General features: G+C 34.2%; 1 protein-coding gene across 2 annotated transcripts in view; it reads right to left on the bottom strand.

The window, feature by feature from the left end:
* The window catches only part of sgms1b (sphingomyelin synthase 1b), a 28,958-nt gene that overhangs the window by 4,533 nt on the left and 10,825 nt on the right, over positions 1-13,600 (bottom strand). The window contains exons 1-3 of one of the 2 annotated variants that reach the window (XM_042767065.1): positions 3,908-4,395; positions 2,451-3,250; positions 1,065-1,182 (exon numbers count right to left, since the gene is read on the bottom strand). In XM_042767065.1, the coding sequence (XP_042622999.1) occupies positions 1,065-1,182; positions 2,451-3,064 (732 nt within the window). In that variant the 5' untranslated portion in view covers positions 3,065-3,250; positions 3,908-4,395. Of the gene's footprint in view, positions 1-1,064; positions 1,183-2,450; positions 3,251-3,907; positions 4,396-13,600 lie in introns of those variants that run through there. The other variant, XM_042767064.1, reaches the window with a different exon arrangement.

The raw sequence follows: 13,600 nt of genomic DNA, 5'->3' as shown, positions 1-13,600 counted from the left end.
GGTATAAAATTTGGGGGGGGGGGGGGGTCTGTCTTAAACCATGAAATTTGCAGATTTGCAGACTCGCTAACATCACAACCATAAAAAGAAATTTGGTACACAACTTATAACTTATTTCAATAATATTTTATTCATATTAAAGCAAAGAGAACAAAGCATCATTCCAATAATTTTCTCATTTCTTACAGTAATGAGAATAATATTGCCTTGCATGACGGTAATGATCATTTAATGAAAACTGTGCTTAATTGACATTAAAATATTATTTAAATAACATTTTATTCATAAAATCAGTAAACATAAGAAAATATTTTAATTCTTTGCATTACATGAGAATAATATTTTGTTGGATTAATTATCATTTTCGTGAAATTGTGCTTAATTGTCATAAAATATAGTTTAAGTAACATGTTATTCATACAATAGTAATTAGAAAAAAAAAAAAAAAACATCTCCATGCTTAGGTTTTTTGTAAAAACCTACATTTCTATATGAATCCCATAAAAGTAATGTGAATAAAAATGAAGTACAAAAAGGTCCTGTCAACTTCTTTCCGACACTATCCCAATCCTCAATATAAGTGGTTTGCCAGAGCATACAGTATGGACGGGGAAAACAGTTGAAAATAGCACACTTCACATTTTCCATGAACGGCTTCTCCATGCAACCTGAAATATGTCCCTTTGTGACCTCTGCTCCGAGAACATTTATAAAACGGTCACAAAAACTGTACTTTACATCAACTGTTCAAAACATATATGGTCACCTCACCTATCCTATGAGACAGAATAAAACCGTGAATAAAGCTTCTGGGATTAAAATTCATAGAAAATATGCAATACATCATGCATAATGTCTGTATGATACTTTTTCATTATTTTTAAAGATTTAAAGGGAGTTACTATCCTCTTCCATTCCATTACACTGTACCTAGAATATTTAACTGGCCAACAAGCCTGCCTGCTGAACAATGCTAGTTGCGCTGATTATAAGGTTCAACAATGTTAAAAAGTAAACAAGTAATATGAGAATGGGAAAGGAGAGTGAGATTATGTTGCATTTACCTTAGGAGAGCATTTGAAGTGCATGCCAGGAACTGGCAGAGTAGTAATGTACATGGTGATGCACCTGTAGAGGTAGAGCGTGCCAACTATGAAGAAGAACCGTCGGCCAACAATTGATCTGTGGAAGGCAGATGTGGTGGTTTAATATTTTAAACACAGTACTACTAGAGTGCGTCTCACATGTCCAAGCAAGTCACATTTTGTCACAAGAAATTAGACTTGGTCTATTCATTAAGGTTTTGAATCGTGAAAGTACAGTCACGACAATAAAGCACATTTTCCTCTTAAATTCTCATTACCATAATGTGACACCCAGACATTTTACATGATGATTCTCAATGATGATTATATAGAGAAATACAGCATTTCTTGTTTTTTTTGTTGTTGTTTTTTTTTTTTTTTTTTTTACATTAAAGACTAATGATTTTGCATTATGGTAATGACAATATGAAGAACAATTATGTTCAAGTGTCATTTAAATAATATTTTATTCATATTACAGCTATGAGAACAAAATATCATTCTAATAACTTTTACTGCATTACAGTAATGAGAATCATATTTTACCGCAATACGGTAATGATTAAAATTGTGCTTAATTGACAAAAATATTAAAATATTTTTTTAATAAAAGTAATTAAATATAATGTAAAATAATTAATGTTTTTGCATTACATTAACAAATATATATTTTTATTTCATTGCAGTAATGATCATTTAAGTGAAATTTGTACTTAATTATGAAAATATTATTTAAACTTTTATATAGAAAACAAGAAATCAAAATATTTATTTTTTAAATTACAGAAATGAGAATAATATTTTCTTGGATTAATAATAATTTTAGTAAAAACAATCACAATAATTATATTATTTGAATAATATGTAATTCATAAAACAGTTTGCATATGAAAATATAACTTTTTGCATTACAAAATTGTTTAATTGCCACAAAAATATTATTTTAATATATTATTCATATAACAGTAATCAGAAGAAAATATAATTTACATTTTTTGCATTACTGTAATTGTCTTAATGTCTCATTACTATCATGCAAAAAAAAGAAATTATTTTCTTCTGATTACTGTTGATTTTCATGAACAATATATTATTTAAATAATATTTTGTGACAATTAAGCACAACTTATTACTGTAATGCAATAAAATATTATTCTCATTACTTTATTGTTAAATTAAGATAAAATGCTTAATTGTCATGAAAATTATTTCAAAGTATAAAAATTCTCCTCACTAAGCAAAATATCTATTATTTATTTCTTTTGAATATGGGGTAAATATGCCTGGGACATTTTATGAGAATCACCTACAAACAGCATTCATGAATGATTCACATACACAGTGTGCACTACTTAGAAAACTCACTTGTGTTTTAAGAGACTCAACTGTATAATCCACAAGACCATCAGAATCATTCCGTTGATCTCGCATATAGTGAAAGCCCACTCCACGCGGTCAAAAAAGTCAAAGAACTTGTCAGGGAGCGGTGGAGATGCCTCCTTAGGAGGCACACGTTCATGGACCACAGAAATGATGACGGTGGTCAAGACGAAGCAGCATAAGGCATAGACAAGAGCCACGGCAGTCTTTCCCCATTCAGGAGGAAACTGTGGAGAAGCTGGCTCTGGTATGGGAATCTGCACCAGTTCCTTGTGGAAGCCATTCACCATGCCATTCTGGTGAGCCTTTCCGGCACTCCCAGAATTCCCGTTATGATTCAACACCATGTGCCCGTTGGCATGTCCATTCTTGTGGACGTCGATATGATGCTCGATCTTAAGAATCTCAATCTTTTCCAGGAGCAGATGACCACCATCTGATGTGACCCTGGAGAGGGGTGACCTCTTGAAGTCATCCGTTGTAAGACTTAACAAAGCCGGTCCGTCGTAGTTTCTTAATGGTTCTGAGTATTCCTGCAGGCCCTGATCAGTCAGCCAGAGCGAGACTTCCTCCTCTGACCACGACGCTGCTTTATTCATATCAGCCCTTGAGCTTGTAGAAACGTAATGGAGAATCTGACATAGGCACACACTGCTATGAAGCACAAAGTCTTTCTCCGACCATGCTCATGACATGTGAATGCCTCTGCAGAGAAACAGCTCACAATTTCCAGGTGTTTAATCCAAATATGACATGCATCTACAGCCTCTTCATAGATGTCTGTCCTGTAACAGAAAAGACAAAAGCGCATTTATTTCCAATAATTTCCACCAGTGTTATTTTAGTATTGTTTAGATACTATTATAGAGATACTATAAATAGGCCTACTATTATAATATACATTCTGCTTTAATGTTTTGCTTAAATGTGATTTTAAGTTGTTGCAACTTTGTGGTTTCTGTCATTTCTATTAGTTTTTGTTCTTCTTAAAAATCTATATTGTTTTTACAAATTACAGTCTTAGTTTTAAAACTGTAATTAATAAAAACAATATAGATTTTTAAGAACAAAAACTAATAGAAATGACAGAAACAACAAAGTTGCAATGTTAGTACGCAAAGTTAAACTAAATGAAAATGTGAAATGTTGCCTTGTTAACTAGATGAAATAGAGTTAATACAATAACAGTAAAATCATTACAATTATGAAATAACAAAATTTATATAAGCTTCTCAAGCATTTAAGAATAGGCTAATCCTTTAGACCTTTAAATGTCTTTAAGATGAAAAATGAATTCAATCAAATGTGTTTCGTTTTTACATGTACACAACAGCAAACGCATGAAACAACTCAAGATTCATAGTTAAAAGAGTGCAACAACGTGCAGAAAACTAACGTTATGAGACAGGTAAGAGTTAAAAAGCACATGTAAATGTACTCACGAATTTCACTTTCCTCCAGAGTTCAGCATAATTTACCATCTCCTTAAAAAGAAACTTTTCCTAACTACAGAACATCAGAGCCATCCAGTCAACACAGCAAACGTGAACCGCTAGAACCTCCTGCTATATTGAATCTTTGTGTATTTGCAGACAGAAGCACATTTAGTTCTCTGAACGGCTGTGAGCTGGAGCAGAAACGCACTGATCAAGACCAAATGCATCGTCTGACTGCAAGAATTCCAGGAGCTCTCGAGTGTTTCCACGGGTGTGGCAGGGCTGTTTACATTACAGCAGTAGGGGGAAGGGAACTATCTCTCTGGCTTGCATTAGTGAGGATGTCTGCCATGAGCTCATTGGTTACCCCTACATGAAAATCGTTTTGAGCCTATGGAAAACTTTACTAAAAGTCTATCTAATGCTTGCCCAAGCAAAACTCTAGGGCGTGTTGCTAAACGGTTGCCAGGGTGTTTAGGGTGAGTCAAAAAAGCCTACCCTAAGTCTCTATATACAGGGACAGGTCTTCAAGCTTTTCCATTAGTTTTAAAAATAACACAAATTACACTGATTTTCAACCAACTTTGTATTTTTACTGTGTCAGTATAATGAGTAAATGAACAATGTTTAAAGTCCCCCAGATGATTCTTTTTATGACTTTTGACAGCTCCGGATCTTTTGTGACAACTTTTGCATTTTTTAGCCTCGCACACTGATATTCTGATTGAGCCCAGCACATTATGGTTGAATTTTTTATTTATTTATTTTTTTGTTCACCACAGTTGTGTAGCACCGACTTAAGATAGATAGATAGATAGATAAATAAATAAATAAATAAATAAATAAATACAATTTCACATAGAACCTCATATCGCCAGTGGTGATTTACCTCTTTAAGGTGGTGTTTACACAACACCGTTTTCAACTAAACAAAACTTTTTATTTAAAGTAAAAACGGATTTCAAATTGCAAGTATTTGAAAACGAATTTGTTATTATCGGCGTAAACTACAAAAACCTGAATGTGAAAATGGTGTGTTCAGTCTTACAGGTATGTGCGCAGGCACGTAGTGTTTCTTTACAAAGCGACATTGCCAACTACTGGCCTGGCATGAACAATGCAGCGTTTTTAGTTGTTCTATCAGAACCGTATGAACGGGGCTAGTTTTGACATTGTCTTTGTTAGGGGTTCGGTGCCTTGCTCAAGGGCACCTCAGTCGTGGTTATTGAAGGTGGGAGAGAGCGCTGTAAATTCACTCCCCCTACCTACAATCCCAGCCGGTACTGAGACTCGAACCCGCAACCTTTGGGTTACGAGTCCAATTCTCTAACCATTTGGCCACAACTTCCCCCAGAAAGAAATGAAATAAAAAGCACCCATCCATTAAAAAATAAAATAAAAATATAAAAAGTGTCTCACACGGCTCCAGGGGGTGAACAACGTCCTCCTGTAGCGAATCGATGTGTTTTTCTAAGAAAAATAACCATATTTAAAACGTAATAATTTAATCTAGCTTGCACTCACTGTTGTAAACGGAAGCAGTTCAGGGAAAATTACACATGAGGTCGGCTTTGTGCATGCGCAGCTCAGAAGTGACGAACGCGGAAGCGCAGGAGAGAGATTAAAACAAAACAACGGTCACTAATTAGAAGTACAAAACGAGGATTTGTAAAGAGGAAAGTCAGATGATTTCGATATAAGCCAAGAGGAGACTGGTTTTCCTTTGATAAAGTAAGGAAAATTTGCTTCCTTTGCTCCTGTTAACAAACACTGGTTTTCACGAGACTCACCGGCGCATGCGCAAAACCGACCTCATACATCATCCTCCCGGAGCTGCTTCCGTGTACAACTGTTGGCGCAAGCTAGATTAAAGTGATTATTACGTTTTGAATATGGATATTTTTCTAACAAAAACGCATTGATTCGCTACAGGAGGCCTTTGTTCACCCCCTGTAGCCATGTGAGACACTTTTTTTTTAATGGATGGTCGCTTTTTATTTCACTTCTTTTGGACTAAAGCACTGCAACACCCGCTGAGTGCCATTAAACAGCTTAAAAGATCAAAGACAATTTTTAATACAACTCCGACTGGATTCATCTGAAAGAAGAAAGTCATATACACCTAGGATGACTTGAGAGCGAGTAATTTATGGCCTAATTTTAATTATTGGATGAACTAACCCTTTAAGTATGAGAAATGTTAACAGTGATGCACACATACACACAAAAAAAAAAAACTGTCGGCATGAAAAGGAAATTTAGAAATTTAGAAATTTTTCTGAATGTATGTTATAAATCTTACTGTAAACAATTCATCCTTGTACACATTACATTTTTTACAAATCAATTTTTTAATCGTATGTTTAATCAAAATGTCATAACTGGAACCTCTGGTGAAACAACAGACTTCTCTCTGGTGACATAAGCAGAGTTTCTCCAATCATTTACTCTGCTTAAACCCCACACCTTCCTGCAAGCACACATTCATCTGCTTCAACTTTTGAGTGCCACGACCACATCTCAATTCCCATTCAACAACAAATAGAATAAAAGTCCCCACCCAACATTTTTCTTTTTAGATAATCCACTTGGATGTGCGTCAAAATACAGAGGAAAAAATCTGTCACTACTTCCTTTTAATTGTGACTATAAATTGCAAACTGTCCACTCTACAGTTCATTTTGGATGAGAACAATTTACAATTTACATAGACAGGCAGACACCGTTCAACAGACATGTAAAGTGACAGTTCATTTTGTTTTTACATGCTGTTTAGGGTTGGTAGATTTGTCTGTAAATACATTAATAAACAAATGTGGACAAAACACATGCAAACAGTTCAGTAGTCTCTGCAAATGGTTGTATATTCGTATTCACAAAACTTGTGATCTTGTTTCCAGGAAAATCATACATCAAATTGCAAATGTGCACAAGAAATAATGGGAGGGATCCTTATTTCAAAAATGCCACACACTTGCAAGGGCCTTCCTTCCTGCCACAATGTGTTGCTGACTGCAAGCTATATAACACACAAATTGCTTTAGATATGAGAAACCCTCCCCATTTTGCAAGAAACAGAAGTATATATTAGAAGAGTAGGTGTAAAGAGAAGTGCAAAACTTTCAGTTATCTGAAATGATTATGCAACGCAAATTATTATTATTTTTTTGATTATGTCAATAAAAATAAATGAAAATGGCTCACATGCAAAAAATTATATCAGCGTGTAACTGTGGTTTCCTGTGAAATTTCTCAACCTCAAAAGCAAACGAGTATGAAATCATTACTGATTAACTGAGCAACATCAATGCATTGAAACAAAACAATGGCACTATTTTACCACAGCTGCTTTGTCACCACTTTTATTAATCAGCTATTCAGAATATATCATTCTGATTGGTCATAGCATATCAAGCATATTCGTGTTAAACTCTATTGGACTGGAGTAATCCTTTTTTTTTTTTTTCATATATTATCTTGTTTTTACTACTACCGACTGTACTAAAAATGGCCTTGGAGGGTTTCGATATTAATTGATATTTATATTAATGTATATGGTAAACGTAAAACATTTGATGTATGCTATACTGATAACTTTTAAGAAGGTTAAAGCAAAAAGCATTGCTGGAAAGAACAAGATAATACTAAAATACCAGGGCTGGGCCATGCACGTGCCAACCACACACCACCACTGGTGGTGGTTAAAAAAAATGAGAAGGTGAAGGTTGCTATTTTATGTGGATATTGGGACATGAATAGAGTACAAAGCTTTGTTTACAAAAGAAATAACAGTTTAACACATAAATATTGTGAATATGGAAACATTTGGATTTGTGGCAAATGAGGGGTATGTCAGCCCATAAAATTGGATTAAGCGGTCTGCTTTGTATTGTGTCTCACGGTCACTGAATTTCCCATGAATGGGAACTTTGACTACACACTGAAGCACTCGTTTCTCCTCTCAAATAAACACTCACCCTCATCTTTTTTTCAAAGGTTATTTATTAGGGCTGTTAGGGGATTATTTTGATAATCTAATAATCTAATGATTATTAGAACAATTAATCTACTAATTATTATAATTATATATATATATATATATATACACACACACACACACACACACACATATATATATATATATATGAATGACTAGGCTTATTATTCAACTTTTCCAATTTATTAAAATATTCAGTTATACATGTTCTATACATATTCATTTTCAGTGGGTTTAGAAAGGAATCACCTTCCTTTATAATAATTAAATTTTGTTGCTTTGCAGCCTGAAATTAATACAGACACAGTTTTTGTTTTATCCAGCTGCATTTTCTCAGTGATATATAACAGTGAGATATAACATAAAAAAATAAAAAACAATCAGATAAGTGTTATATAAATAAACGTGACATGATGTGTCTTTCCTGGAGTGTAGAGCTCATGCAAACATCCACATCCCTATGAACTGATGCTTTCTTAACTGCTGTTTTCCCACATTGTCATTTTTTATTGTGTGCTTTTTTTTTTTTTTTTTTAAAAATTTACAAAGCATGCAGTATACATTTACACAATCATCTAAATTCCACTCTCAGTAGTGTCGGGGGATGTTTGGTAACTGTAAACTGCTGCTTGCTTATATCAAAACTTCTTTTTACCTCTATGAGTATATCAGGGCCTTTACACGTGACAGCATTTTTGTTTATGGTTTTGTAAAACATTCCAACACTCTTCTGGTTTTGTTTGCACAGCTCATAAGCATGTATTCTATTGGATTGCATATGGGAAGTGCTGAATTACAGTCTTGCACAACAGCGCCACAAAGTTATGCACAAACTACATTATTGCAGGTATACGCTTACACTGGGTCATATGAGATCAAACAACTTTAGATATGTTTATGTGAATAATCACCAAGCGCTGTATTTTGACATTTTTGTGCATATCTGACTGTTTAATTAATTTAAAAATATAATTTACATGTCCATGTCCGGTTTCTTGTTGGAGTGCATGCACAGAAACCCTCCCAAAGAACAGTGCAAGTTCTCTTTCACACTTTTAAAAACAAAACAAATAAATCTGATGAACTTTAATAAATCAAGCATGTCCCATTTGGCGTAAGTCACGTTACTGATTTGTATGTGAAGTTTGGGCTTTTATGGAGGAGCGAAAGAACACCACTGGAAATATTATTTTATTTTCATAATTGTTGGAAGCCAAAATCAAAATCAAATCTGTATTTCGATTAATTGCACAGCTCTAGTGCAGACAATTTACTGTTGGGGAATGAAATTAAACTGCTCAGTTCTGAAACGTTTTATAATTTAGGATGTCATATTGTTTAAATTTTAATGCACTTTGCACAAATAATAGCTATCGTATGTAAAAAAAAAAAAAAAAAAAAAAAAAATTCACAGGTTTGTTAGCCAACATATTAAATTGATTGCAAATTAATAATAATACAGATTGTAACTTTATACTGCATTATAACAGTTGCAAAGCATAACTTTCTTATAAACCTTTTTTTCTAGATTTCTAGAAAATTTTCTAGATTGTTATTTTTATTACTTTTTAGAATTTTTATTATTATCTGGCTACATGCCAGATAATAATAAAAATTCTAAAAAGTAATAAATGCAATGCAAATGCAAAATGCAATCTCATGCAATAAACATGAGATGAAAGGACAGGCACTTTTTATTGTCAAAAAATTATATAGTAAATAAATGTAATAGATTGCAAAACAATACATATATTTACTATAAGATTAATGACATAAAAAGGCAAGTATTCAAGGTGTTTTTTTCTAATTTAATGCATATTAATTTTTGGATGACACATATACATAGCCTTTCCTCCAGACACACACACAAAAAAAGTGACATTTAACGTCAAACAGCTGTTGTAATCATTGACTAATGGCTTAATAAAGTGCATAAGACTGATTTAGTCTGTTTTTCTATAGTCATGTCACATAAGGCGTCTGCAGATGCCATGCATGTTACATTAAGTGCTATGCAAACCTCTGAGAAAAACAAGGACAAACTTAAGTCTAGGTCTGTGGGAGGAGTTTTTAGGGTTTTCAGATATTATTTCTAAAACTTTAAATGAGTAATCCATTTAAACAAGCAAACAATCTATTGCAACACTGTCGTCAAAACCCAAGAATGATAATCAACAAAGAACAAACCAAACCAAAGAGGTTTCAGTTGCCACTGCAAACGATAACATCAAATAAAAGATTTTTAGGTTTGAATTTATAGTTTTACTAGACAGAATTGCATAAGGGTTCTGACAGCACAAACTTGAGCAACTGCCAATTACATAAACGGGTAACTAGAGAGGTAAATAAAGATGTGGAACACTGTTAGAGAATGGAAAATTGAACTCCATACCACCAACATCATTAGAGCCAGTCACCTGCTCAAAGCCATGTAATCTCATGTGCTTCTTTGGAACATCAACTGTCATGAGTAAAGCTATACATTAACTCAATTAATTTGTTTTCCAGAACAGAACTGCTCAACTGTTTAGTGACTAGAACAACTGTAAAACAATAATCCGGGTAATCATATACAGTGTTCAAACAACAAAACAAGTGGTTCATGTATTATGAGCTTAGAATTTTAGTTAATGGCTTTAGTTAGAGCTATGGATCAATGACACGACACTCATTTTTGTTGACATCATTTGTTTAACATAGAAAGAGACTGTATCCAATCACAGGACTAGGATTAAACTGCTTGATTCATATGGCTTAATTTTTCAATGCCTTTATGAACTTTTAAGTTTTGGTTACTTCTCAGGTTTCATTAAATATATCAATTTGGGTTTTGAAAATTAACCTATGGGTCTTCAGTCTTATGGGCTTGGAACAACATAAGGGTAAATGACTATTTTTTTAATTTTTAGCATTAACTATATACATTAACTATAACAAATGTAAAAGTCGGCCAGCTATTTATCATCAAATCAATTTGTGTTTCTTTAGCCTTAACAACCCCAAATACCGTATATCACATATCCTTCAGGTTGGGGGGGGGGGGGGGGGGGGGGGGGGGGGCACACAGCCTCTAAATTATATCAAAATATTTCAAGAATATTTGTGATAATTATATTTATGATGATATAGAAAAAAATATGGAACCTTTTATTGGTGATTGCAGCTGGCAGGCAGCAGCATTTATTATTTCAAAAAAAATGAAGGGCGTTTTTCATCCTTTTCCAATGAGATACTGTCATTGATGACAGACTACCTAATTTAAAGTGTCTGCGTCTGAAAGCGTAGGCAGCTGACTAGCTGCCTTATCAGGCAATGACTTTGCATGGAGGCACCTTGTGACAGTAAGAGTGTTCACTCGAATATGCTCTAGAACCACTCTCGTGATACTTTGATGTCATACACCGATCAGTCTGCGCAGCGCTGCTTCAAGTCGAACACACCTATTGGGTTTGGGGTGTTGTTGTTGTGCGCACTAGGAAATGTAAATGGGCCATATGTTACTGCGTCGCTATATCACTGATATCGCGATATGACAGTTTTTTTATCATGTAAAAATGTATACCGGTATTATCGTGGATGGTATGATATGGCACATCCCTACTTCAGTTATTAAAAAAAAAAAAAAAAAACTGTTGACTTAATTACTTTGAATGAAACCGAAAACCCTTAGCAAGACCTTTGCCTCAAAATATATTCTGTAATTTTAACGATTATTACTAGACTTTAGGTTGACTTTAGATTATCACCTGACTTTAGGTTGCTGCCCACAATTGTGTCAAATTTCAGACAAACGTCCAGGTTATAGTGAACTGCTGATGTACAATTTTACAAAAGTCCTGCAGTGAGTTTCTGTGCCTTTTACTGGTTTTATAAAAAAAATTAACAAAAAATTACAGATGCAACTTCAGCTTCGCTATACCCAATACAACACAGCACACTGTGTGAAATATTGTATCCCACAATACATGACTCCAAATTGAACCCTCCATTTCCAATGCAACAGATAAACCTTCAGTCATACAAGATTTTTTGACATCCCTTTCTTGACTCATTTTATGATCAGGCTATCAAATATTACACATTCAAAATATCTCCTGTTATACTTTCTATTAAAAAATAGAATAACTATGTCACAAAAAAACTATGATGTAAAACATATCAACATGAGAATCATGTATTGGCAAATGTTTAACCAGACATCGCCACACTGTTCACTTAAACATCTCTACAAGGTGCATCCTGGGATGCTTTTTAAGCAGTATCGAAGGAGTTCACACACTTCTTGACTGCTTTTCCTAAGTAGCCCACACCAATTAATTTACTTAATGATGATAATTAAAGGAAGAAAGACCACATGTAAATTTAGGAAGTTGCTTCACTCCGTAATCCAGTTACTTGGTTACTCATTACAAAAATACACTCAACAGCAGCAATGAATAAGTGAAGTTTCATCAGAACTTACTCATACCATGTGTTTGCAAAGCAGTTGCTATAACTACTGCTGACTTTATTTTAGAAACTGTGCTAGGTACTTATTTGAGCATGGCACACACATTACACTTTCCTTAAGATAACATTTAAGCTGAAACTTTCGGTAAAAAGGAACCTAATAACAATGCAAGCCTGTAGATCAGATGATTTCTTTAACCAATCAATAGAATTCAGACAGCCTTTTTAACCAAGGTGGTTTTAAGTTACTGAGCAGTTTCTACTCTGCAAAGCAAACAGAAGGTGTGAGACTGAGTAAACGTGCCATCTTTCTAACTCCCACAGGTATCGTGTGTCAGCTAATTTCACCTGCTTTATCTAGATTTGTACAAGAATGGCCCACTGAGATTAAAACATAAAAATGAGATTAACTGTTATGATAACTGCAGCTGTGGCCACACAAAGGGTATAACATGACATTAAAATTGACATATCATATTTCAGCAATATTTCAGCAATTAAACAACTGTCCAAGTTTTTAGTTCTCTTTTTAGTAACTTTCTGAGAAATTAAAGGTCACTCAACATTAAACATTCAAAGTTCATCCAAAATTTTGATTCCATCATCATTTACTAATCCTCATGCCTTAATTCAATTAGGCAATCGATTGAGTTCACAAAACTGTTCTTAAAGGGATATTCCACCCCAAAATGAACATTTTGTCATTAATCACCATGTGTTACCCCATGTCGTTCCAAACCCTGTAAAACCTTTGTTCCTCTTCAGAACACAATTTGTTCAACAATTCTTTTGTCAACAGTCTCCTCTGTGTCTCTCCATATCACCTTATACTGCGTATGCTCTTCTGTATCAGCCGCGCCACAAGGATGCCCTGTTTTCTTTCTAATCAAAGCTAAATACATGTAGAAACAGCGCACCCTTGTGGCGTGACTGATACAGAAGAGCATACGCAGCATACGGTGATATGGAGAGACACAAAGGAGACTGTTGACAAAGGAAATGTTGAATAAAGTCGTTATTTTTGTTTTCTTCGCTTACAAAAAATATTCTCGTTGCTTCATAATGTTACGGTTGAACCACTGATGGCAGATGGACTATTTTGACGATGTCTTTTTATACTTTTCTGGATCTTGACAGTGTAACTTACTTGGCAGTCTATGAGACAGTCACAGGCCTCCCGGTTTTCATCCAAAATATCTGAAAACGTTCAAGCAAAGAAAGAAGTAACCTTTGATTCTCACTGTTGCCGCCAC

This window comes from Cyprinus carpio, chromosome A12 (assembly GCF_018340385.1).
Source record: "Cyprinus carpio isolate SPL01 chromosome A12, ASM1834038v1, whole genome shotgun sequence".
NCBI classification, from domain to species: Eukaryota; Metazoa; Chordata; class Actinopteri; order Cypriniformes; family Cyprinidae; genus Cyprinus; species Cyprinus carpio.
Note: the sequence above shows the minus strand (reverse complement) of the source record. Positions and strands in the feature narration are given on the sequence as shown.